The sequence below is a fragment of the Delphinus delphis genome, chromosome 6, assembly GCF_949987515.2.
Source record: "Delphinus delphis chromosome 6, mDelDel1.2, whole genome shotgun sequence".
Taxonomy (NCBI): domain Eukaryota; kingdom Metazoa; phylum Chordata; class Mammalia; order Artiodactyla; family Delphinidae; genus Delphinus; species Delphinus delphis.
The window spans coordinates 82,545,539-82,573,194 of NC_082688.1; the positions used below are offsets into that span (position 1 = coordinate 82,545,539).

At 41.2% G+C, this 27,656-nt stretch overlaps 2 protein-coding genes across 2 annotated transcripts in view; one reads left to right on the top strand and one right to left on the bottom strand.

The window, feature by feature from the left end:
* Positions 1-27,656, top strand: part of RMI1 (RecQ mediated genome instability 1) — a 288,866-nt gene that overhangs the window by 238,190 nt on the left and 23,020 nt on the right. Inside the window, exon 5 of the transcript XR_009519915.1 lies at positions 481-683. The gene's annotated coding sequence lies outside the window, so the exon portion shown is untranslated. The remainder of the gene's footprint in view (positions 1-480; positions 684-27,656) is intronic.
* SLC28A3 (solute carrier family 28 member 3) overlaps positions 6,464-27,656 on the bottom strand; it is a 57,568-nt gene continuing 36,375 nt past the window's right edge. The window contains exons 6-18 of the mRNA XM_060014963.1: positions 26,950-27,094; positions 25,580-25,693; positions 24,891-24,968; positions 21,963-22,043; positions 20,485-20,565; positions 18,162-18,287; positions 16,442-16,572; positions 14,711-14,879; positions 14,104-14,301; positions 8,516-8,597; positions 7,764-7,862; positions 7,433-7,553; positions 6,464-6,584 (exon numbers count right to left, since the gene is read on the bottom strand). Coding sequence (XP_059870946.1) covers positions 6,464-6,584; positions 7,433-7,553; positions 7,764-7,862; positions 8,516-8,597; positions 14,104-14,301; positions 14,711-14,879; positions 16,442-16,572; positions 18,162-18,287; positions 20,485-20,565; positions 21,963-22,043; positions 24,891-24,968; positions 25,580-25,693; positions 26,950-27,094 — 1,546 coding nt within the window. The remainder of the gene's footprint in view (positions 6,585-7,432; positions 7,554-7,763; positions 7,863-8,515; positions 8,598-14,103; positions 14,302-14,710; positions 14,880-16,441; positions 16,573-18,161; positions 18,288-20,484; positions 20,566-21,962; positions 22,044-24,890; positions 24,969-25,579; positions 25,694-26,949; positions 27,095-27,656) is intronic.

A 27,656-nucleotide genomic window follows, 5' to 3' on the forward strand; every position in this document is an offset into this window, starting at 1 on the left:
CAAACACACACATTGAATGACTATATACCACAGATTATTAGCACTTGTTATATTTTGTGATGGGATATGGATAAAGTTTTTATTTTCTTCTTCGGATTTTGAATATTTTTCTACAAAAATAAGGCTGATTACTTTTGCAACAAAGCCTCTTATAAAAGGTATTATGAGAAGGGGTAGAGACAAAAACACCTCTGAGCACCTCTCCCTATACAGTTGTAGCAGGCCAACATAGGGAGCCACCTCTGGAGCCCCAAATCTCTGCCTTATCCCCTCAGGACCCCCAGGCTCTGGCCAGCTGCTGGGAAAATTCTCTGGATCTCTGACCCGTTTCTCACTATTGATGTCTGGACAGTGTCTGTCCTATCTGACCAGAGGCACTTGTAAAAAACTGTAACCTGAATAAAATTCTCCCCAAACATTTTCCTGGTAATAATGGGAAGAGGGAGGAGAGAGTATTTAAGAAATTAATTTTATTTTCAGGTCATCTAGAAGACCACCCTCCTGCCAATTTTAGATGGAATTTTGATCGAATTTTTTTGGAATACTTCTGTAACTTTTGAGAAAAGAAACTTTCTTCAGTGTCCAGTTGCAGCCTCCTGTGAGCACCTGACCCTTGTTTGAGAACGCTGGAGTCTGTTGCTATGGAAACGTACTCAAGTCAGACTGCAACAGGAGGACCTCTGGTGAGTCCCCAAGAACATATTGTTTCCTTCTGTTTGGTTCTTTTTGGTTTAAGTATACACAGAAACCCTCACTTTCTGGATAACCTGTTTTACATGGCCAGACATTGATGAATGGATGGTCAAAGAGAGCAAATAATTCTCAACACTTTGAGATGTCCATCTCAGAAAGGGCACGTTGAATTTTGATGGGTGAATTCTAATGAGAATTTGAGTCTTTGTTTTGCACAAGTGCTTTTAAGAACTGGCCAGTCTTTCCCACAAATGGGATTAAGTTTATCATAGCTCCTAAGTAACAAAATTGTTAGTTGCTGGATGCTTCTGTACCTTGCAAGCTATTGGAGCCAAAATCTGTCATGGTATGATCAAAGCTCACCTCAAATATGTGTTGGGCTTTCCTACAATACTTGCAAACTACAAAATGTTTTTTACATTTCTTGTCTATTTTTAACTCATGTTCTTGTACTACAGTTAATGTTAAGGTAATTTATTTTTACTGGAGACTTAGAAAAGCCCCGTGATTTTTCTCAGAATGCGGTACAGTGAAAGTGCCATCATGCGGTATGTAGCAGCAGGCTAATCAATGTTCTATTCAACCAAGAGTGACCTCATGGTGCTCTAGTCTCTCAGTTATTTCCCACTGAGGCTCAGTCATCACTGGTCTTCCAGTTTGTGGCCTGAAGCCCGCCATCTTGAAAATCCCTGTGAAGAACAACATAGAGTAAAAAGATTCAGCAAGATTATGAGGGAGAGGAAGGGTGATAAGGAGCAAGCCCCCATGTGGCAAACGATGCCTTCTTCACATTCCAATTTATATTTCTGAAGCTTAAGATATTCCGATACTCCTAAAGAGTGTGTGGCAAATAGAAATCTCTCTCAAAAGCAAATATTCTACAAAAACTAAAGACAACCTAAATGTCAATCAAGAGTAGAAGTGATATATAAGTGGTGGTGTAGTCATACAATGGAATAATACTCGGCAATAAAAGCAGAAGGACCTACTGGATAAAACTTAAATTCATTATGCTGAATGAGAAAAGCAAGACACAAAAAAGCATGTGCTGTCGGGATCCATTTACATGATGTTCTAGCTGAATCGTTTATTTGAACTAATCTCTAGGGGAAAGAAAATCAATCAGGCTTGCCTGGGAGTATGGAAGCGTGGGGGAGAGATTGACTGGGGAGGGGTACCGGGGAGCTTTCTGAAATGATGGAAGTGTGCTCCATCTTGATTGGGGCGATGGTCACATGGATGTATGTATTTGTCAAAACTCATCAAAATGTACACTTAAAATCTGTACATTTATTGTATATAAATGATACCTTAATGAAGAAAAAGTGTCTTTTATAGCCTTTCTCTGTGAGGCATTTTTCTAAGTGCTTTATATGATTTAACTTACTTAATTCTCACAAAAATATGAGGGAGGAGATGTGTTTGTTTGCACTTTATAGATGGGGAAACTGAGGCACAGAGCAGTTACATAAATATCTAAGGTAATGGAGCTAGTGGCTGGGGCCAGGATTTGGACACTGAAAGTTCAGGTCCAGAGATGGACGCTTAGCTGCTGAATCATATTTCATACCTGCCAGCAGTTGCAACCAGCTTGTGGTTTCCCGTTTCCTATAAGAGCTTTTCCAAATATGATAGCAGAACAATTGCTCATACAAGCAGAAAGAATCTGGTTACTTAAGTACACCTATTTATGTTGGGTATTGAGATGCTTTTAATGATTCCATTTAGCTTCAAGGTAGATAACACTACTGAATTGCCAACTGGCCTTGCAGAGATTATCAGGAAGACTAGTTGCTTGAACTTCATTTGCTAATCATTGTTCAGGACAGTTAATGCTGTAAGACAAGCAAAATCATGTGCGTGATGTTGCCAAGAAATAGAAGGTGAAAGTAATTCTGGCATTGGGCTTGAAAGAAGATTCATTCACTCCAGTTTGACAGTTATAACTTACTGTATAGTTTATTATATACTGAGAAAAATTAACAGTGATACCAGGGTTCACTGTGGCTAACTATGGGGAATGAGATTGAGGTGGGAGGAAGATTTCCAATTTCTCCATTATACACACTGGCATATCATTTGCAAGTTTTATTCAGAGTATGCATTTTTGGATGATATTTTTACAAAGTTTTTAACAGTGATCCAGTTAACTATTCTTGCTTATGTGAAGGTTAGTCACTTTGCAATATTCATTCATTCATTCATCAAATAAACATTTACTGAATGTCTACTAGATGTCAGGCACTAGTACTGGAGATACATAGGAATTAGTAGTCTGTCTAGTGGGTCAGACAGACATATGGGTTAACAATTATGAAATGAGGTAGGTACTCTGCAGTTGAAGGAACTCAGATTAGACCAGGGAATATTGCCCTAATTCTCGTTTTAGCTATAGTAATCTATAGATTTGGTGGCTTTACATGACTTAAAGTGGGTTGGGGGGAGTGTGGAAGGAGATGAGGCATTTCTGAGTGACTTAGGATTCTACTGTCCTCTTATTTTATGAGTGTTACTGGAAGCATGCCCAGTGCATGGAAGATACAGGTCTGATTCTTCATGTAAACATGACTTGTACGACATCAGTTTTTTCCTAATCTTGGTTTCTTATACTAAAGTGATTGGGGAATTCCTTGGTGGTCCAGTGGTTAGGACTCCGGAAGCGGGCAAAAAAAAAAAAAAAAGAAAAAAAAGAAAAGAAAAGAAAGAAAGAAAGAAAAAATAAAGTGGTTGGTTTTCAGTTGCCAGAGGACTAAATCTCAAGATTGTCATTTGAGTGCTTTTTTCTATTCCATGGCTATAGGCTGTACCCCTTGTATCAGTCACTGTCTTCCTATTTTGCAAAAGGCATAGTGAGTAGAGGAACTGACTTGGTGCAGATCCATCATTTACTTTCTAGAGTCTCTTGAAATAGAAATGCCAAGTAGTCTACTAAAGACCAGAGTAGAAAGAACTCCCTCTACATCCAGGGGCAGTCACATTGCCTTCGTAATAAAAAGGAAAACACATTCATCATCATAAGCTTGTGATCCAGAAAAAGAATGGACAAGTGTACACTTTTCTTCCTGCTTCAGCTTAAAACAAAGTTGCTTTTATTAAGTAACAGGCTGTAAAAAAGGTAGCTTTTCTTAGGACCATGTGGTTCATTAGCCCCATATGGTGCACATGTACCAAGGATTTCTTTAATCCTGTGCTCCTGCCTGTTTAAAATGTGAATGATCGCCTCCGCTGCCCCTGCTCCAGTACATTCAGAGTAGTTTAATCCTTCCTGGCACACTGTGTCCTTCAATACCTTCTTTATAAGCATGCCTGATTTTGGAATTGTTCTGTAATTGGAAGTCAGCCTCACTGGGCAGGTGCACGTCTTAAGCTCTTCACAATGGCCTACCAGCCTAACTAAACCACAGAAACATGAAAGCAATTAGGGTGGGAGCATTTTCAAAATGATGCATGTTAGTAATCTGTGTAGTTACAGAGACCTTCTCACTCAGACCTAATTGCTTGGATGTTCTATTTTACCAGTGGAAAGAAAAATCAAAGAAAAATGTCCATATTCTATGACTCCAACTATTTTTGGCTGAGACCCTAAGTCTTCTGTAAGGTCAGAGAATTTGTTTATAACTATAGCTTCTGGATTGGAGAGAGAAATGCCATTTCTGACCCCCTCCCCTTTTGCAAGCCAATGGAAAATAACAAGGAGAATAAAAAGCCGGAAAGCAAACTTCCATCTTCATTGAAATTAGGAAACATTCATAACTGGACTCATAACTGTATTTAAAAAAGGGCTTTCAAAAATGGTTCTGAAGAACATAGGGGCAGGACAGGAATAAAGATGCAGATGTAGAGAATGGACTTGAGGACACAGGGAGGGGGAAGGGTAAGCTGGGATGAAGTGAGAGAGTGGCATGGACTGATATATACTACCAAATGTAAAATAGATAGATAGTGGGAAGCAGCCACATAGCACAGGGAGATCACCTCAGTGCTTTGTGACCACCTAGAGGGGTGGGATAGGGAGGGTGGGGAGGGAGACACAAGAGGGAGGAGATATGGGGACATATGTATATGTATAGCTGATTCACTTTGTTATAAAGGAGAAATTAACACACCATTGTACAGCAATTATACTGCAATAAAGATGTTTAAAAAATAAAATAAAATAAAAAAGGGCTTTCAGATTAGTGAAAACTGTGTCAGTGTGAAAGACAGACTCAGAAAGACGGCTAGGGACTTCGGATTTCATGGACAGACAAGACAGTGCAGAATTCTTCAAAGTAGATTTCACAGCCTTGGCTTGAAACAAGGTCAGGGTGCACAGACTGACAGCAACATACTGTCAGCACTAAGTGACCTCAGGCGACAACCGAGGAAACACACAGGAAACACACAGACACTCCATCTTTGACATCTTAGAAGACTATGGCTGGGTGAAGGATAAACTGTGAGGAACAAAGAGCCCTCCAGCTTCTATGTCTGCCAAAGAAGAGTGAAGACATCACCGTCCACCAAAACTCTCCATCGACTGGCTTCACTGGGAAAAGGGAAACTTCCAGCCAGCCCAGAGCCACTCACAATGTTCACAGGGGATTGATAAGGTTTCTGGAGGCAACGAGCCTCAAGTGCTCACCAGCTGATTTGCCTGATCCTACCCTTACTATCCTTTCCCATAATATGGCTCAGGAATAATATCTCCCTCCCTCAAACATTAAAAAAGAAACAACAGGGCTTCCCTGGTGGCGCAGTGGTTGGGAGTCCGCCTGCCGATGCACGGGACGCGGGTTCGTGCCCCGATCTGGAAGGATCCCACGTGCCGCGGAGCGGCTGGGCCCGTGAGCCATGGCCGCTGAGCCTGCGCGTCCGGAGCCTGTGCTCCGCAATGGGAGAGGCCACAGCGGTGAGAGGCCCGCATACCGCAAAAAAAAAAAAAAAAAAAAAGAAAGAAACAACATTAAAAAAGAAATCAGCATGCAACTTATGTGAACATATAATATTTAAAAGGAAATATCACACATACTCACAGAAGTAGATGAATAAAACACATCAGAAAATTTATATTGCAAAGCAGATAAAAATTAAGACAACGTATTTCTCTAAAAAGCAGTCTGGCAACATATATTAAAACCAAATATATACACACACTTCAATTCATGTAGGAAATCATCCTGTAAAATTTCATTGTCCATTATGTTAATCATGAATATTTGAAATATGGAGCTATTTCATATATGGAACTGAGGAACTAAAATTTAAAAACTGATACTAATTTCAGTTATTGGAAAACTTTTAGGTATTATCTGGAACAACCTGGGTATGTAAATTTATTTTTCAGTTGTAAATTTTATGACATCTAATTACAGATTGTCTTGCCAATGAAAATTTAGCTTCTCAAGATAAGTTCTAAGTATAAAATATACACTAGATTTTTTTAAAGATTTAATGCAATTTTATTTCTAAAATAAAGTCTAAATACTGAAAGGGCACAGTAAGTTCCAAGAAAAATATGTTACAAATGATCAATAATAAGAAATATCCTAGTATATTGTACTTCGGAGATAAAGAGTCCTTTGGGCATTTAGATCCCTACTTCTTCATCACCACCATCACCACACACACACACACACAAACACAAGTCAACTATTTACACATGGATTTAAAAAAATTACTCTTGTGCATGAACAAGAATGAAAACACAAATAAATTACTCAAGGTATTCCAAAACCTTTTTCACATTTTTTCTTTTTTCACATTTTTTCTGTTGGAGAAGTGGCTGAACTCAAAAAGGAATCCAACTGCAGTTTAGTGTTGGTGGATTCAACAAATTGCAGCAGTGTTTCAAAGAATATAGGCTATAGTTTCCTGCTGGGATGACCTCACCGGGACCGTTGACAACAGTGCTGGTGAAAAGTAGAATAAAACAGTTAGTTGAACCTTAGAAAACAGAAACAGTAGATGAGCAGAAGATGACATATTAGAGATTGCATAGGGCGAGAAGCTGATATCCTGCCTCACATTCCAGTTAGGGTGGGTTAAGGACAGAGGCACCAGAGAAGTAGTTTTGACTCTTAAATCCTGTTTGGCCTGAAAGACTCACCTTATTTCCTCTAGAGTAAAAGAATAAAGGATAGAAGCAATCCTTAAAAAAACACGTGCACATTAAGAAGGGCAGATGGAGTGGTGATACTGCTTCTGAAGATAGAGACTGTACAGAATGGGGGTGGCTGGCATGGGTCACTGATGGCCCCTCATCCACTGTAGCGTCACCATCATCATGTTGTCAGGGAAGCCTGCATTGCTTGATACCCTTGAAAGGGAGGCAGTACCTAGTAACTACTAGGGCATGGGCTCTATGGGCAGAAAGACCCCAATTTTCTTGGGTCTTTCTATCTTGATCTTGTTTGCACTCATTTTGCTTGGGTAGGTGACGTTGCCTCCCCAAACCCAGATTTTATCTAATGCTTAAAAAAGCAGTAGTGCCTAACTTATACAGCGGCTGCAAGGTTTAAGTGAGCTAATTCATACAAAGCACCTAATACACAGCTGGGGGCATATTAAAATGTTTGAGCAGCGCTGGTTAGTGCTATGGTTTCTAGTCTTAGTTAGTCAAGATGAAAGGTGGTTAGAACTGCCAGACAAGTTCTTATATTAAGAGTTATGAAGTTACAAAAATAAGTGGTTGAGATCTTTTGGTCTATTTTTATTATTAATGATGGATATAAAGAAGTTATCATCAAGAATACAATACCTGTTCAATAGACTCTGGCAACAAGATACTACATCGGTTGTGTTTCTAACCGAGCTGGAGTTGAAGGCATTCTCCAAAATGTGATGACAGTTGCTGTCCACAGGAGTGCTGGTAAGCATGCCTGGAAGTGGAACAGAGTTCTGTTTATTTAATTAATGAAGTCACTGAACTCTCCTTCTATTCTTGGCTTCTCCACCATGCTCCACACTTTTCACTTCACAATCTGCTTAATGGCAGCTGTGCCTCTCAGCTCTCTGCAGAGGCACCGTCCCCCCAAAGCTGCCATCCTCTGAGCACAGGGAGACCGGACACAGAGGATGCAATGCAGTACCTGCGATGCAGGCTGTCATGAAGCAGGCGACGGTCCCCGCAATCAGAGCTCTCACTGCTCCTGCGGCGATGTCATGCTTTCTGGAAGGAGCTATGGATGCTGGGAAATGTGGAAGCAAGCATGGCAGATTAATGTTGAGCCTATTGATTAGAATTCCAAATTCCCAGCCTTTGAGAATTGTTCTGGGGCTGGAGTCTCAGGTCCGTTGACTTTTCTTTTTTTAAACTGAGCTGGAAAATTCAAGATTCAAGAGCTTAGTGATGAGCTCCACGTCCAGAGAAGTTTCTCTGGTGTAGGAGAACTCACAGTATGTTCATGAGGGCATGGCAAGGCAAATGGGTTTCAAGGAAGGATTCCAAATATCTGCACCTCATCTGTCACCATCTCCTTCTTTGCCCGTGGTGGCATAGAATTAATTAATCACGGCATTTTCCCATTGAATTTCCACTGGCCCTCAGAATCCTTCTCTAGCTGCTCATTATAAATCTATTGGAATTAGCAGACAAAGTGTAATCTATTTGTCATCTTTGAGTGGAGTAACACCTGTACATTTGAGCAAATTTTTCCCAACGTTAGCTTGAATAGACATGGGAAAAACTACATTGCAGAGCAGGGATAAAAAATAGACCCAAAAGAATTTATTGCTGTTGCAGAGCTCTTTTTTTCAGACACAAATAATGTTACAGAGCAACATGGAGATTGGAAGAATGTTTATATCATATCTATTGTTGGAGAATATTCTTTTCACTTACTGAGTCCGCCGATCACTATTCCTAGGGAACCAAAATTGGCAAAGCCACAGAGAGCATAAGTGGCAATTGTCTCAGCACGAATCTAGAAATAAGCATAAACACACAGATGTATACATGATGTGACCCAGCTGAGTATATCTGATATCCTAACTGGGCTTCCTATTCCGACTATAGAATCAATATTGACAAATAAATGTACAGTGTATGGTGTCAAACACCTGTTGCTTCCTGGTCTCTTTTTTCCACCTCCCCTTGAATTTTTTTTTTTTTTTGGCTGTGAGCGGTCTTCGTTGCTGCCTGTGGGCTTTCTCTAGTTGTAGCAAGTGGGGGCTACTCTTTGTTGTGGTGCGTGGGCTTCTCATTGCGGTGGCTTCTCTTGTCGTGGAGCATGGGCTCTAGACGCCCAGACTTCAGTAGTTGCGGCACGCAGGCTCAGTAGTTGTGGTGCACGGGCTTAGTTGCTCTGCGGCATGTGGGATCTTGCTGGACCAGGGATTGAACCCGTGTTCCCTGCATTGGCAGGCAGATTCTTAACCACTGCGCCACCAGGGAAGTCCTCCCCTTGAATTTTCAGGGAGGGAAAGGGGCTGTGTGGATTCAGAGACTCTCCATGAAGTCCTTGGAGTTGGTACTGTTGGCCTGTACAAATGCTATTTTCTGCTCGATGATAACTCTAATATTTAGTATGACCTGACCACTTGCTATATTGTGTCAGGCACAGTACTAGCTGCTGACAATACAAAATTGGTCCCAGAAAATACTCACATTACATTTATTTGACAAAGGACTTATTCAGAATGTATAAAGAACTGTTATAACTCATTAAGAAGACAAGCACCCAATAAAAAACATAAAGAGATTTCACAAAAGATAAGCAAATGGCCGAAATAAGCACATGAGAAGATGTTTGACGTCACTAATCACCAGGAAAATGCAAATTAAATTAAAACAATGAGCTCACTACACATCCACTAAAATGGCTAAAAAAGAAGGACAACACCCAGTGTTGGCAGGGATGTTGAGCAATTGGAACTCTTGTACATTGTTGGTGGGAATGTAAACTGACACGGCCTGTTTGTAAAATACAAACATACTTGGCAGTTTCTTATCAAATTAACATAACAGCCTGTATGACCCAGTAATGCCACTCCTAGGAATGTTCCCAGGAGAAATAAAAACGTGTCTTCAAGAAGACTGTACGTGAATGTTTATAACAGCTTTATTCACAATAGCCCCAAGCTGGAAACAACTCAAATGCCATTCAATTGGCGAATGGATAAATAAGGTGTGGACATGCATTAAAAAAGGATACTACTCTGCAGTAGAAAGGAAAAAACTAATACATGCAACAACATGAATCCTAAGTGAGTCCATTTATATGAAATTCTAGAACAAGCAAAAGTGATCTATAGTAAGAGAAAGATCACTGGTTTCCTGCAACTGGGTTGGGGTGGGATGGGGTGTTGACAACTGGCCATGAGGGAAGTTTTCTAGGTGTGGTGGAAATGTGTGGTATCTTGATTGTTTGTGGTCATGGTTACACAGGTGACAGATTTATCAAAACATACGTACACCAAAAATAGGCCTTTTTTGTATGCAAATTATACTTCAGTGAAAAGGAATTACCTTAGTAAAAACGAAGCTCACAGATACCAGAGGGGCTCCATTCAGCTGACTGTGGTGTGTGCTTGCCTTTCTTTGTTCCTCAGCTCTGACCAGACCATAGGAATGTTAGGTAGTGGGAGAGTGAACAGTCCTTTCACAGGGCAGTAAGAAGATGGCAGGTGAATTCTTGGAAGCGTGAGCATGACCCTCCTTCTCTATTCCAATAGGCAAGAGGTGCTGCTCAGGCCAGACAATCTTCCTCAGGTTGAGGGGCTGATTATGGGAGGCTTGGAAGATTCAATAGGCTCGGTTGTTCACCAGAGGCACAGCCAATCTGGCAAAGGCACCCACACAACCGAGGCAATAATTTTCTTTTCCAAAATCCTGAGGAAAATCTATGATTTGGTTCAAAGAAAAAACCTTTTCTTTTTTCTTTCACTAACTGGATTTTTAAAAGCTCACATTCAAGACTCAAGTGCTCATGGTTAAGTTTTTTTTCTCATGGTAAGTTTTTTGTTGATTATAAGGCTCCTCTTTTCTTTCATAATTTCTGAGAACTCCTTTGTCGATATTCTCAATCAGTGTGCATATAGTGGGCAGGAAAAAAATATTTCAAGTATTTGAGCAGTCTGCTGTTTCTGGAAAAGCTCATCATCTTTGTCCCCTGCTCTGTCTAGTGCTTTTCATTTAGTTCAGTTGGCTTCAAAAATAGGCAAGCTTGTTAAGAGACCGTGAGGAGGGAGATGGCATAAAGTGCTTGAGATTCCTCTTTCTCCTTCTGGGGATCTGTGGGAAAGGGATACACAGATGTGGCCATGTAGGGTTTTATGATAAGAGGAAAAGGAGGCTGGGATGATTCCACTTTGCCTTTGCCCATAAATGTGCAGGATTATGTGATGGAAAGACAAATACCATATGATATCACTTATATCTAAGTGGAATCTAATCCATCCATAATACATCTTCCAGCTCTCCTTGCACAGGAGCAAAGGTGCCTCAAGGACAGTCATTGTAGCATTACTTCTAATAGCAAAAAATTGGTAACTGTGTTCATCAACAAGGGACTGGTTAAAATAAGTTATGATGTGCTCATACTGTGTCACAGGCATTGATATGGCGTGGCATCCAAGATATGTTACCAAGAGCAAAGAGCAACACTAACAACAGTGAGCATAATGTGGAACAGGGAGAGGAGGTGAATGGCAAAGAAATAGGGAGGATGACTTCCTTTTCCCTCCACATCTCTTGTACCTTTTGAATTCTGTACCATGGTATGTTTTATGTGTAAACAAACAAACATGCAAAGTATTATATTTAAGAAGGAGAAAATGATGAAAATGGCGGAGTGATAAAGAGCTCATTCTGGGGACAACGTGCTACATACACATTTCTCTTATTCTTTTAATTGAAGTATAGTTGATTTACAACATTGTGTTAGTTTCTGCTGTACAGCAAAGTGATTCAGTTATATATATATATATTTATATAAACATATATATATATACACACAAACACACACACACATATATATATATATATTCTTTTCCATTAGGGTTTATTACAGGGTATTAAATATAGTTCCCTGTGCTATACAGTAGGACCTTGTTGTTTATCAATTTTATATATAGCGGTTTGTATCTGCTAATTCCAAACTCCTAATTTATCCCTTCCCCCTCCTCCTTTCCCCGTTGGTAACCATAAGTTTGTTTTCTGTCTGTGAGTCTGTTTCTATTTCATAAATAAGTTCATCTGTGTCGTATTTTAGATTCCACTTAGATATAAGTGATATCATATGGTATTTGTCTTTCTCTTTCTGACTTACTTCACTTAGTATGATAATCTCTAGGTCCACCCATGTCACTGCAAATGGCATCATTTCATTCTTTTTTATGGCTGAGTAGTATTACATTATGTATACCGACCATACCTTCTTTATCCGTTCATCTGTCGATGGATATTTAGGTTGCATCCATGTCTTGGCTATTGTAAATAGTGCTGCTATGAACACTGGGGTGCATGTATCCTTTCTTATTATAGTTTTGTACAGATATATGCCCAGGAGTGGGATTGCTGGATCATGTGGAAACTCTATTTTTAGTTTTTTGAGGAACCTCCATACTGTTTTCCATAGTGGCTGCACTAATGTACATTCCCACCAACAGTGTAGGAGGGTTACCTTTTCTACACAGCCTCTCCAGCATTTATTATTTGTAGACTTTTTAATGATGGCCATTCTGACTGGTGTGAGGTGATACCTCATAGTTTTGATTTGCATTTCTCTAATAATTAGTGATGTTGAGCATCTTTCCATGTGCCTGTTGGCCGTCTGCACCTACACATTCTGACCGCTTAGATGGAGGTCATCATAATGCAATGGGTTACACTGGGTTTTTGCCTCATGGACCCAGATCAAATGTTTTAGTCACGTGGTACTTTTTCCAGTAGATGGTGGGACACTCCCACCACTTGTTGGTTGGTAAACAGAAATTGTAGGAACTCATCCCCTTTTGGTTGATTGGAAATAACAAATTGGGAAAAACAAAATGTTTTCCCCTTTGTGACTCAACAATAGCAGAAGCCATTGAGCTCATATCTCCAAATATCTTCTGTGGGTCTGCCTCTGGTTGGGCTCACTCCCAACCTAAATCAGTCTACTGTTCTATTTCTGTCCTCTTAATAACCTGTTCACAAACCTGCTTAGCACAACCAGAACTGAGAGCTTCCTTTTAGCAAAACTACGTTCTCCAGGCAACTGCCAGTTGGGGATGGAAAACATTTCACTTAATTTAGCCTATTCTTTACTTTTGGCAGAGAAGCAAGCTAGTTTGTGGTGGCATCCAAACAATGAGGACATTTGGCCAAGCTCCATTGCGTGGTCAGTTGAAGAATGAACATTTGAGATGCAGGAGACCTATTGTCCTAGAGCTCTTGTTCATATCAGATGTGTGGGTCAAAATGCCTTGACCGTAAAATACAAATCAGTACTCTCCTGGAGTTTGCTGTGGTATTTGTGTGACAGGTGGGAGGAAAATTTGCATGTTTGGTGTTTGGGTGAGATGGTGGTGGTGGTCAGAGGCGGGAGTCTCACTTAGAACCTTGGGCAGCATGCTTTCCCTCCCCGTTCCTTTTAAAGCCAAATACCTGCCCAGGACATTCATTCCAAATGGATTGTTTTAATGAGTCATGGTGGTGGTCGGAAATGTTCACCATTTCCCTAAGAGTTTCCACGTGTGACAATTCTGTTCTTCTGGAAAGTAGAAGTTAGAGACTCAGCTGCAAATATGGCTTAAATAATGGCCTCCTCCAAGTTCCCTCATCCCATTCAAGGCCAAGCAGACATGAGCATCTCCTTGCAGGCTATGGACCCGAAATCCTGACATAATTATAGGGTGCTTGTCTGAAAGGCCCCGAGCTTTTTCTCTTCCCTCATTCACTCGGAGAGTAGTTACTGTGTCTCACTGTTTCTTTCGATGTCCAGGTGCTATGCGGCACTTAGGCAGTTTCTCAGAGTTCAAAAAATTTCTTCAATAGGAAGGAAGAGTCCTTCCTGGTCATTAGACTATGAGCCCCATGAGAGCAGAGGCCTTATCACTCATTCAACACCATGGCCTCGGTACATAGCACAGTGCTCACAGAAGACATTCCATAAATATCTGTTGATTGACTCCAATCCCAGCTCATATGACTCTGGGTTTGTACTGATAGTGCTCAAAGGTAAATGATCACAGTGGTAAGGATTAGCTGCGTTTCTTTCTGTACACACACACACGCGCACGTGCGTGCGCACAGACACTGTGATTAACTCAACACAAATGACAATTATGAGTCATTATGTACATTATGATGTCAGAGATTTTGGGCCTGTTTCCTTCTGATGTACCCCAAATGCCTAGCATGGTGCCTGACACACAGAGGCACCAGCAGCTGTTTGATGAATGTATGTGTGTGACAAAGAAGTATATTGGGGGAAAAAATTTACTCACCGACATATATTGCTGCACACCATCCACAAATTTGGGTCCACTCTCTTGCCTTAAATGGATCAATTCTGAGAGTTTCTGATAAGCCACAAATTCATTGAAGAATGTCTTATAACCTATGAGTCTGGCAACCATAAAGCTGTCTTGCCAGTCCACTCCCATCATGAAGGAAAAGGGCATGAAGATGTAGGAGCATATTACCTACAAAACCCAAAAATGGATACTTTATTAGAGTAGTGATTTGCTTCCGGTTCTTCGGCCTCACGCTCATGACCAGATTGTTCCCACCCCCTCTGTGTGTCTTTTAGGCACAGAGATCCCTGTGCATTCTCTAGCCTGTCTATGTCCATTAGGAGTCAAGGTTGAAATTGGGTCATTTGAAGTAACCTGGATTTTGGGGAACGGGGTCAGGACAGAATGGTTCTGTGTTGGGGTAAGGAGGGTGATAGGAGACAGCAAAAGGGGTGTGGGAAGAGTGGGATTCATGATAGGTTTGTACCTTGTATAAGAGTGCACTATACACGTTGGGAAAGGCTGTTCACAAACCTATTTTATTTTTAAACAAAGATTGGCAGAAACAAAAAGGAGGAAAAGCATGATAGAATCATACCTCGAAACTCAGTTGTGGGTAGTCAAACATGTTTCCAAACCAGGACAGGGCTGAATTCACAAAAGACAACAGGGCCAGGAAGGCAATCAAATTCGCAGCGATGTTTGCCACCAGGGGAATGGATGAGGATGCTCCCTGTGCTGCGGCTTCTAGGAGATTCTTTGAATCACTTTATCAAAAAATAGCAATTCCAGAATTACCAAGGGATTATCAGTGGATGGACATCACAGGTGTAGAAATGGCATAATCAGAGCTCATTCAAATGGAGAGACAAACTCTCAGACCCATGTCCTGGCTGAAATACCTGAATTCCGTGAAATCATGATGGGATTTATAATTGTTGAGTGTAGGTGATGGGCATATGAGTGTCTAAATGTTATACTACTCTTTTAATTTGGAGGCGTTTATAATAAAAAACTGGGATAAAAATATTACAGGTTTTAACAATGATATTTAATTAAAAGTAGCTTCCAGAGAATATTTATAAAATATTCACAGTAAAAGAACTAGCAATTCAAGGAAGGCCTGTGTATCCACCACCTCATTTAAGAAATGGAGAGTCACATCAGCTTTGAGCACCCCCTACTTCATCTCATCTTCTTCTCTCTAATATCAGAGGTACTTGGCCCATTGGAATTTGCTTATGATTCCCTTTCTTTTCAATTTTCTTTATCCCTACATAATACATTGTGTCAGTTTACATACTTGCTAACTATATAAGTGAAATCCACATATTCCATATATATTCTTTGGCAACTTGCTTTTTCACTCATGGTTATGACTCTCTCTACATACAAACAAGGGATGAATCTCAGAAACATATTGGTTGATGAATTCTGTTACTTAATGACATACTTTTGAATACCCTAAATCCCTTAGTTTTTTCCACCCTCTTCTCTTTCTTTTGAACAGGGCAAAAAGTAAATGAACCTACGAGGGGTTAGAAATACCTATATTGGGACTTCCCTGGTGGTCCGATGGTTAAGAATCCGCCTTCCAATGCAGGGGACGTGGGTTCGATCTCTGGTCAGGGAACTAAGATCCCACATGCCGTGGGACAACTAAGCTTACGGGCTCTAGAGCCCACGCATCACAACTAGAGAGACTGTGTGCCACAACTAGAGAGCCTGTGTGCCTCAACTACTGAGTCCACACACCACAACTAGAGAGAAGCCGGCCTGCTGTAATGAAGAGCTCTCACATCGTAACTAAGACTTAATGCAGCCAAATAAAGAAAGAAATATTTTAATAAATATATAAATAAATAAATTTTAATAAAAAGGAATACCGATACCACACTTTTCTTCCCTATTGTATAAGAAACTTCCAGAAACAGTGATCCTATGGCTTTCTAACAGTCTTAAATCATGGCCCAATGAACCCTATGCTATATTTAAAATTAAATCTCTCTTCACCTAAAACTAATATAATATTGAAAATCAAGTATACTTCAATCTAAAAAAGTTAATTAAATGAAATATCTACACTGAACAGTCAAGGAAATGTATTGACATTTAGGTATTGATATTTAGAAAAGATCTCCTTGAGTACTGAAACAAGATACTTTGGGTGAAGTCTACATAGTCATGGGAAATTAAATTCACTTTAATTCATTGTGTTCTCTGATAATCAAATTCTTGCTGTACTTTGGACTGGAGCAAACCTCCCCTCCCACCAACCTCGTGCTTGTATAGTCAATAACTAATAACTAGGTGAACGTGTCCCACTTACCCATTTTCCATTTTCATGGCATTCTTGAGGGTTATTTTAGGTGTTTCTGTCTCAGGCCAAAAAAGTTTAGAAATAGCCAATGCCGCAGGTGCAGACATAACTGAAGCAGTTAACAAGTGAGAGGACGAAACCTGTGATTTCAGGAGAAGGAAGACCAACTTAGGTTTAGCTTTTCTGTTGTGTTCCGAATGAATGGCTCAAATGCCTTACAAGGCAGGCATTGATTACGTGTCAGAAATCAATGTTTCTTTGGAGGCTTGGAAGAGCCACACGCTGGGTATCACCTTGAGAGGAGGGAGGAAGTTATACCAGTTGACCACATCCTCGGGGAGAAGCACAAAACCACAATCTGAGCATTTCAGAAGAGAATTAATTAATCCTGTGTTGTAGAAATTTTCAAGGAAGATAACTCTACCTCTCTGTTGTTCCTCTGAATGTTCTTATAGTCCCTAAAGCTATTTCATTACATCATCAGTTTAGATGGTGGGTATCTGGGGTGCAGGCATGGGTATACCCCTCTCCATTTTCCTTTTGCTTTCCTGATGTCCTTTGTGCCCCTACATAATATGTGTTTATCCAGAGTCCCTTTAATCTGTAAGCGATTTGTTTTCCTCTTTGCAGGTCTACTTAAACTCTTCCCCCTTCCCTTCCCACATCCTTATCTTGTTTCTGGATTCTCTTCCCTGTATTTTCAGAATTATAGAATCTGCACCTGCCTCCCCACTCCCATTCCACACAGCACAGTTTTGTAGGTAGAATTCCTACAGCAATCCATCTGGGGAGTCAGTCAAACTGGTATTCCTGAGGTCTCCTTCACCCTTTTTTCTTCCCTCTTCCTACTGATTCGCTCTGTGAGGCTCAGATGAAGTCCTGGAATGAAACTTGCCTATCTTGTAAGAATTCCTCATCACCTGGACCACACAGCTGCTGTGTTATTCCATTTCTCCACCAGGGGTTGTAAATAAGCCCTGTGCTCAGGGCATGTGCACCAGTTACCATAACGTTCTTCAGCGCCATCCCATAGACCCCCTGCTTTCAAACTGGGCTATACATTGAAACCTGAGGATTGAAAGGGAACACTGATGCCTGGGTCTCGTCCCAAGAGATTCTGTTGAATTACTCTGGGTAGGGGCCTGGGCATTAGGGCTTTTAAAAGCTCCCAGGTGATTCTAACGTGAAGTAAGTTTTGAGAATCAGTGCTGTAAGCCAGGAGTCAGAAAATGTTTTCTGTAGAGGGTGAATAGTTTTGGCTTTTAGGGCCACAACTGCTCAAGTCTGTATCATAAAAGCTGCTTAGATAATGAACAGGATAGCTGGTTACCAATCAAACTTTAGTTTACTTTAGTTACAAAAAAAGGAAGCGATCTAAATTTGGCCCATGGGCCATAGTTTGCTGACCACTGAACTAGATGGCCTTTAGTGTCAGTAATAGTTTTTTTTTTTTTACTTACTCAAATTTTCAGCCAAATTAACCTCATAATATGATTTCATTCTGCTATGGGTGGATATAGTTCACATTTAGGTGGCAGAGATATGAGAGGGAAACACCAAAGCTCCTTGGGGTCACTCCATTCAAATGCCAAAGAAACTGTGACCAACTAGACAGCAAAAAGAACACTCTTTTGCCCTCCTTATCTGGCAGTAATAGTAAAGGAAAAAGCAGAAATAACAATAGCAAAGGAAGAAGAGGTTTTATAAATTAATCCCCAAACATTCTTACCCCAAAAGAAATGTATGCGCCTAAGACACTTCCAGCAATGGTAGAGAACCCAGCGGTCATGACTGCGTGGAGTTCAGACTTGGTGACGCACGGTAAATATGGTCGGATCAGCAGTGGAGACTCTGTCTGGAAACAAAAAGTGATCAGATTAAACGTTCCCTTACGAGGACATGCTAATTTACTCAAAATTCCATTCTCTACAGCAGTATTTCTAAGAGTGGACTTCAGATCAACTCTATCAGCTTGACTCAGGAACTTGTTTGACATGCAAATTCCCAAATTTACTGAATCAGAAACTCTGGGGCTGGATCCAGCAGTGGTGTTTTAACAAGGCTTCCTGGTGGTTCCGATGCGTGCTCATGTTTGAGAACCCACACCATCATTGTCTGGGTCTTTTGGACTCCAGGGCAGTGAGCATACAGAGTCACGTGTGAAGTTTGCAAGGCCAATTCACATAAGGCTCTCACCTAGCCTAGGATTGGACTGTGATGGCTTAGTACTCTTTTCTAAGGTTGGAGCACCATGGGCCAAGTAACTGCCCAGTGGCCTGGCCTTGGGAACTGTGATTCCCAAACCTCTGTGACTTCCTATCTTCCAGCTTCATCTCAACAGACCCTAAACCTCTTTGCTGATACTATAGGGAAACAAGACACAAGTATGAAAAAATACCAGCAATAACATATACCGATGCCCACAGGCCCATTCCTAATTGAGAATCAGAGACCCCCCTCTTCCCCTTGCATGGAAAGGAATCAATTAGAGTGTAGTTGTAAAGGCTTGAGTCCCATTAAGGAGGGCAGGTGGCCTGCAGCATGGGCTCTCCATAAATAATAGCTGTACTTTTAGCATATTAAGTATCAAATTGAGCACCACAGAAGCATGTGTGCAATTTTACAATTTTCCCCTCATTATTTCTAATTGTGCTATGAGATTGAGTGTGTTGAGCTTCAATTTATGGACCAAATAGAAACTCAGTACATGAGCCCTCTTACCCTGCAGGTAGGAGTAATCAACTCAAGATGGTGCCCTAATTAGTCCTGAGAGATTTTATGGCTATAATTATAACAATTTCAACTCCTGGGCAAAGAAGTATGGGCCCCACTCTAAAGACTTTGCTCCAGGCTAGTAAGCTGGGCTTACCAATCAGAAGGCTCAGCCTGCCTGGAGCAGTTGTATAAGTCTACTGATCTGGAGCCATGTGTTTTTCTGGGTGACTTGATTTTTGCTTCGAGTTCAATTTCTTTGCACAGCCGTGCTAGCAAGTATTCATACTTGGTTTCCTTGGTGTGTGATTCCATTCTGCCTGAAGCCATAGATCCTGAATGATGAGGATGATTATTACCATTTCTTACTTATCTACCCCTTAGGAATGCTGCCATTTTGAGAGACAGAACTTGGCAACATACTTCTTTGCTTAAATGGACTTCGGGCAAAAGAGCATCTATCGGGACTTCCCTGGTGGCGCAGTGGATAAGACTCCACACTCCCAATGCAGGGGGCCCAGGCTCGATCCTTGGTCAGGGAACTAGATCCCACATGCGTGCTGCAACTAAGAGTTTGCATGCCACAACTAAGGAGCCCGTGTGTCACAACTAAGGAGCTGGTGAGACGCAACTAAGGAGGCCTCCTGCAGCAACTAAGACCCGGTGCAACCAAATAAATAAGTAAATAAATAAATATTTTTTAAAAAAAGAGCATTTATCCACATGATGGATAAGGAAGGTGAAAATACTTTTGCTCATCAGCATTTTTCTTCAGGCTCAGCAAAGAGACTGCTCAGATAAGTTGAGAATGAGCTTAACTATTTATATGGCTGCACGGTGTTGGTGGAAAGCCTTTTTGGTCTCTTTCGTTGCCACAAGCATTATACTACAGAGTGTGAGGCTGTCTGTTACATGTTTGCAGCTTCAAGATAAATGGTGAACTCCATTTGAGTAGATGAGCTGCTAGCCTCTGATGGGTGGGCCAGAAACCTCAACAATTCAGTTAATTCAGAAAGGACTTATTGAGAATCTATACATGAGAAGCCTTATGCTTTGATAAAATGATTCAATCTTTCTTCCTCTCCATAAATTTTCAAGGACCCAAATTCCACACTAGTGCATTGATACTCTTAGAAGGGCGCTCTCTCTCTCTCTCTCTCTCTCTCTCTCTCTCTCTTTCTCTCTCCTTGGAATCTGGACATTGTCAATATTGAGGGTTCATTATCTTGACACCCTTCTCCCTACACTAAAAGAAATAACACCATCATATTTTTTTATTTCTCTTTCTGGAAAGAGTATCCATTTTAGCAAGTGTTTTGTTTTTTGATATTACAACTTACCTGTCCAACAAATATATTGCCAGAAGCAACTACAGATTCAACAGGAGATGTTCCCATAGTCACTAGCATTACCCATCCAACCTAAAAGGCAAAAAAGGATAAAGTCAGTAAAGAACTATTTGTATACACAGAACTTCAAAGTAGGGATAAAAATCTTTAAACTGGAGGAAAATACTGAGGCCTTCAACAATTGTACTGAACTTGAGTATACCTTATATAGTCCATAGTGCAGGCTGATCAAATCCTATTTGAGTGGTAAGTCTGAGTCATTGTATATACTTTGAACACTATACGATGTCTATTGAAATGTCTATTTCATACAAGTAAAGTTTTTTGAATGTCTATTGTGTACAAGTAATAAGTTGTAATAATTGCTAACAGTCATGGCAGTCTTCACAGCATTCCAGGCACTGTTTTAAGCCATTGTTCTGAGTAATGCATTTAATCCTCACCATTAGCCTTTGAGGGAGGTCCTATAATTAGGCCCATTTTACAGAAGAGGAAACCAAGGCACAGAACAGTTTAGCTGTTCTGTCAAAGTTTGCCTAGCTAATAAGTAATGGGATGTAGTTGAGGTTTGGCCTTTTCTACTTAACTCTCAAACAAACATGGTTGATGGTCCCAATTTGTAGTGGTCCTTCCAACCAGGGACTGTGGTGCCCACCTCAGAATGGGGACTTCCTGTTGCATCCTCTCTCCTTCCTTCCTGCTTCGATGTGGACACAGGAATGCTGAATGTTTAAACTGACAATTAGAAAACGATGCGCCCTGGTGCTCTTGCTGAAACTTTTAATTCTGCTGGTATTCTGGCTCTGTCTCTCTTTTTCTTTTTTAAAATAAATAAATTTTATTTCTTTACAGGGATCAAAAGAGGGCTGTGTCTGTGCCCAAGCCCTGTATACACTGCCTTGCTCTCATGTGCATTCAAACTAGCTTACAAATTTCTGAGTTTTGTCATCTAACATAACGTAGGACTGACAGCTGCTGGGGCAGCAGAACTGAGGTTAACTTTTCAGACCTAAAAAAAAAAAATTTGTGTGCTTACAAAAATCCCTCAGGAGAAAAGATCAGCTTCCCCTTCTTGCTTTGATTCTCTAGCAACTCCTAGACCAGGAGGGTCCACTTTCGTTATCATCTGAGGATAAGCAGTGACTGTGTAAGCCTTGGGCAGATAGCCAAGATGAAGGGACAATCAGGTCCCCATCCCTTGGAGTCAATTCTTTGGCTAACGGAATAACTGCTTCATGAAGATGCTCAGTGTGTTGCAAGTCACAGCCCTATTAGAAGTCCTGGAGATAAAATTCCCTCTGTGGACCCATGTAGGATTTTTGGGTTTAAATCTAATAACTTGGGGTGGGTGTGGATCTTGGTACAAAGGGAAAGGTACTTTGGAAAAACCCAGATAAAAGGCATTCAAGAATTTGTCCCTGCGATAATCAGCTCTGCACCGGTCACCCGCTGCCTTCTAGTCCTGGTACCTTTTTAATGATCCACTGCATCAATCCAAGGTAGTACAACATGGACATCACAGTGCTGAAGAAAACCACGATGGGCAGGACCTGGGGGGGGGGGGTGGGGAAGAGTGGTCACGGGTTAACATTGGCCCCAGCAGTATTAGTAGCTTTCAGATCAGTCTCCTTTCTGCCTCCTTTTCCCCCTCTGAAATGTCATCAAGATACTGGAAACTCCTCTTGAACTAAACAACGTTTTTAACAGGCAACTTCCCCATCTACAGTCTCTTACTCTAATTTGTTCTGGATAAGCTTGAGTCTATTTCATAGGAAACTTGACTTAAAAAAAAAAATCCTGCTATGATGAGCTTTTCTTACTTTAGTTTCTAAGAGAAGGAATGACGTTTTGGGGGGAATTTGTAATAATTAGATCAAGAAACTGAAAGCCACTGGCAGATATTCTTGTTGTTCTGATATTAAACAGACATGGGCTTCACTACTTATTAGCAAAGTAACCTGGGTCACGATTAAGTGTGAACTACCTCAGATCCTTATTCACAGTAGTGACACAGTAGGTGCTTAAACAATGCCTTGTATAAAGCAAGCATTCGTGGATTTAGCTTTTAGAATAATAACTATTTTACCTATAGATTTTTGAATCACTTTACAAAGATTAAACTCTGGAAACTAGTTTACTTCTGTGTTAACAAAGGTTGTCTTTTTCTAGATCCGATTTTCCTGATGCTCTTTGGATGCCTTCAACGCAGCCTGTGTGTCTACAGGGAACAGTTTCTTCCCTGCATAGACCACACAGAGCTGTGGTCTGGGTCCCTCCCCACCCCTACTCCATTGTTCCCCTTCCCCTCTGTTCCCAGCTAAATGGCCAGGGACAAGCTGCCACCAGAGACACAGAATGGCCAAGGACAATTTGTACAGGATCTAATTTAGAAAAATCTATTAATAATATATATTAAAAGACTTTTTGTGCCATTATTCAGAGCTCGCTCACTTATGTGATTTTATTGGCTTTAATGGGCAGGCAGAGCCTTCCTGAAAGCTTCAGGGAGTTCAAGGGGCTCATCTCCCCAATGTTCCCACAGGAATCTGCTTTGGCAGAAAGGATGGAGACTACTGCCCTGGGGGCAGAGGGTTGGGGGAGGTCTGAAGACACTGGTGCAGTCTGGGCAGCAAGTTCCTCCTTCTCCGTGATATTATTTTTTGTAATTCTGGATTCAATTCATGACAGGAGCATATTTCTATCTCAATTTGTAAACATTTGACCTTTCAGAGATGGCTTAGTTATCTCAGCACCAAAGTATCAAGTCAGCAGTTTAAAAAAAGATTCAGCATAGCAGTTGGCCTAACCGATGCCGAGGTAATTTGGAGGTAAATTTGGAGTCCCCGAGTGAGAAGACAATGGAGAAGTGTAGGAACAATAGCACACCACAAAAAAAGAAATCTGAAGGAAAAGCCAAATGCATGTTTCTGACTAATCGACAAGGATTTGCAGGGACTTCCCAGAGGAAGATGGGCTTCCTGGGGATGGGGGAGGCCTGGGAGAGAATCGATTAGGCCTGAGCATGGGGCCAAGTTGCCAAGTGGCCTTTCGCCTGTAAAATAACATCCCTCCTTTGGTTGGGAGGAGGCCCAGCTTGCAGGCCTGCCGAGGTGAAGGCTGTGCTGAAGGGGAGAGGGGAAATGTTAAGCAAGCGGATGGCTCTGGAAGAACAGAGCTTGATGTGAGTGACCAGCTGTCCCGGTTTGTCTGGGATTAAGGAGTTTCCTGACTGCAGGGCTGTCACTGAGCTTGGACTGGGGAGGCATTAGCAGCCATATGTCTATTCATTGCCAGGGACCTAATGTTCTTTTCCCTGAAATCTCAGATACTATTACCCCGTATGATCTTTTTAAGAAAATGAATGAATGAATTAATTTTTGGCTGCGTTGGGTCCTGTTGCTGTGCGCGGGCTTTCTCTAGTTGCAGGGAGAGGGGGCTACTCTTCGTTGTGGTGTGTGGGCTTCTCATTGCGGTGGCTTCTCTTGTTGCCGAGCACGGGCTCCAGGTGTGTGGGCTTCAGTAGTTGTGGCGCACAGGCTTAGTTGCTCCGCGGCATGTGGGATCTTCTCGGACAAGGGCTCGAACCCATGTCCCCTGCATTGGCAGGCGGATTCTTAACCACTGCGCCACCAGGGAAGTCCCCCCCCCCCACATGATCTTTCATAACTATCTCAGCAAATGCTACAAGACATCCAAAAGTACAGGCATACCTTGTTTTATTGTGCTTTGCTTTATTGCACTTCTTGGAGGTTGTGTTTTTTACAAACTGAACGATTTTGGTAAACCTTGGGCGAGCAAGTCTGTAAGCGCCATTTTTCCAACAGCGTTTGCTCACTTTGTGTCTCTGGGTCACATTTCGGTAATTCTCACAATATTTCAAACTTCTTCATTATTATTATATTTGTTATGGTGATCAGTGATCTTTGATGTTACTATTGTAATTGTTTTGGCATTTTTTTAGCAGTAAAGTATTTTTTAATTAAGGTGTGTACTTTTTTTAGACATACTGCTATTGCACACTTACTAGACTACAGTGGGGTATAAACATAACTTATATGAGCTGGGAAACCAAAAAATTTTTGACTGGCTCTACCGCGGTATTAATTTTATTGCAGTGGTCTGGAACCGAACCGGCAATATCTCTGAGGTATGCCTGTGTTTCAGTATTCCTGACTTCCTCTACATGTTTCCCTGAATGTTACTGTAAAAAAATTAAATGTTTTCAGTCCACTGACTTCAGGTAAAGGAGAAAGCCCAGTGATGGGCTGTGTCCCTATGACATGCCTGGCAGGTATATGCCTGGGTTCTGATCAGTTAGGTTCTATCTGAACATCTACAAAGACTGAGAAGTTACTGAAAAGGGAGTGTCTACATAGAAAAAAAGTGTTTGGCTTTACCTTAAATGCAAAAAAGTGGTCTTCATATTTCTCACCAAAGACAAATGAGGCGCCAGCATTAGTGTACTCCAGGAATGTCTGAGTTAAAGAAAGGAAAAGAGCAGATCATGACAAGCACTAAAGAGGTAGTTACCATCCACAGGACCTACGGCTCTGCAGAGGGTGGGGACTCAGAAAACTTGTGGGATAGACTTAGAGAGTTAATTTTGTCAACTTTCCCCCTCCAGTGGATGGCCTGGAAGTATATCTTAGAACCATAACTGCATACAGGTTTCCTGGCGTTTCTGACATTCACTCTGACTCTAGGGTGCTAACGAATAAGCTGGGTGTGGTAACTTGCTCCAGAAGCCACAGATGGTACTTGGGAGGTACTGGTTGCCACTAGATGCAAAGAAACCTTTTTCTCTGTTGGGGGAAACATCTTAGAAGAGTGACACCCCTCAGGCAGGATGAAGGGGTCAAATGGGATTGAGGAGTGATGTAGTGGACAGTATGGGTAAGAGACAACCAGAATATTAATAAACTACACAGATTAACATAAACAAAGTTATTTGTCTAATTCATGCTATGGAATTAAAATTTGGGTCAACTAATGCAGACAAATAAAGCTATTTCTGACATGTCTTGAGGGTTATATTCAAATGTTAAAAGCACTATAAAAGCAAGGCATTCTTTTGAACCAAATTTACCTGAACTTGTTTCCCCAGCCAATCAAAAGCCATAAATCCAGGTTCTGTCCTTAGTATCAAAAGCCCAAGAAGAAACTGTAACCCAACACCCCAAAAGACAGGCCTCCAGTAAACCTATACAGAAATAGGAAGAGATATAGGTTATTAGAAAATGAATGCTGAACTCAGCATAAATGCCCAGAGGATAACTATTTCCTTGGAAGCTTCTCAGATGTGGCCTGTGATCCACCTTCTTTCGGAGGCCAAAGCAGTCGTGAGCAGAGAATCCCTCCATAGAATCATACCTAAAAATCTCAGGGTTGTGCTCCCTCTTCATAAACCTGAGATTAAGCCTTCAGTCCCAGCAGTGTATGTAACCATTTTGTCAAGATAAAATCATTTAGACACAAAGAGTAGTCTTAGAAGGGCCATTAAAAGAGGAAGAATCTGGCCTTCCCGGTCATGCTGTAAATGTTAGATACATATAATTATTTCCCCATTTGGAAAATGGAAAGGCCGAACATGACTTCTCTGTGTGTCCAAGGTTTGTTGATTTGACAATTTGTAAGTGAATTAAGTGAAATTCCACCCTGTTGAGGGGCTCTCATTTCACAGTAAAAGGAACCAATTAACTCTAATGCAGACCCAGGGAGTACAGTGGTAATGGACAATGAAGTGCTTTCATTTTTGGAGTAGAGATGAGTGGCCTGCAAAGAACTATGGGATTGGAGGCACAGAAAATAGCAGAGATGGTCACCCGCACAGGGCAAAGAATTTGGATTGTATCAGGTGGCTTTGGTTTTGATTAATGCTCTTTTCTTGGATCAGCCTTTCAGCCAGTAAAGTCTTCCAGAGTTTGCCATTATGAAGCATATGTGAAAGTTTTGATATCTCAGAATTCTTGCCCATTTATTGGGTTACAGGCTGACAGAACAAGGGTGAGAATTGAATTCTATGCGAACAAAACTGCTTAAGTACAAATTTTTGGAGTAAAATAGCCTCAATGGCAAATACAAATTTGATAACTGCGGAATCCAGTGGTAGAATATTAGATTATTTGTTGGTCTGGGGAAATCTGAATAAAAATGGATGAGTTTTCTTTGTATGTGTGTTTGATGGGGGGGAAGGGAGTACATGAGTAGAAATCGGACTTGACAGGAGAGAGTATCTCACTGGTTGAGCAACTGGAAAATTACTGAGAATGAAAAATGAGAGAGCAACAGTACTATTAACGTTCAGGAAAAGGGCACCTTAGCCACTGAAATATCATAGCAAGGTAAGAAAAATATTGAATAACAGTTCAACTCTCTCATACTCATGATTTTGAGCAATTTACACATGAGGGAAAAAAAGAGGGAAAAAGACCAAGAAATGCTCGATTTCATGCTTACTTTGGTTGGGTGCTTGGAAAATAGAAATGTCAGGGTAATGTACATTATGAGTCCACCGAAGGACACCAGCTGCTGTTGGCCCAATTTGGCGGTGTCAAAGACCAGCCAGAAAATAACTCCCAGGATCAGGCAGCCCCAAATCACCCTAAGGGAACAAAGAAGGAGGCTTTTGGCATCATTTGCTGTGCTAACTTTAAAATCTTAAACAGGCTTCAACTAACAAACAAAAAATATTGACTAACACACCCTGGCACCAGGAAATTATGCTTCTAGAAATTGCAAGAGACTCTTTTTGGGTGTAGCTATAAAGGCACATAGTCAAAAAATGAAGCAATGTGTCCACAACACTTGGGCCCTTTGGATATATAAAGGGGTCAGAGAGGAGAAACGATGCTTGGAGAGGAAGTCCGGTGATTTCTTTGCGAGAGCTGCTGGACGTCTTCATTTTGGGAGATGGGGGAAGCGTTCCCTTCTTCCCTTCAAGGGAGAGCTTGAAATGTGTCCTCTGCATTGGAGACCTCACCCAAGCCTCAGAGAACTAAGTCAGGCTTTAGCCTGGGTTCTGACTCCTTGGGGAATCTAGTGGGCATACGACAGCACTGAATCAGTGGATGGCAGAGCCAGGGAGGGTTGCTCTGTTGGGATTGTACAGCCCTGGTTTATTAGGCAAAGAATGTGTGAACTTTCCTGGTAGATTCCATGTGGGC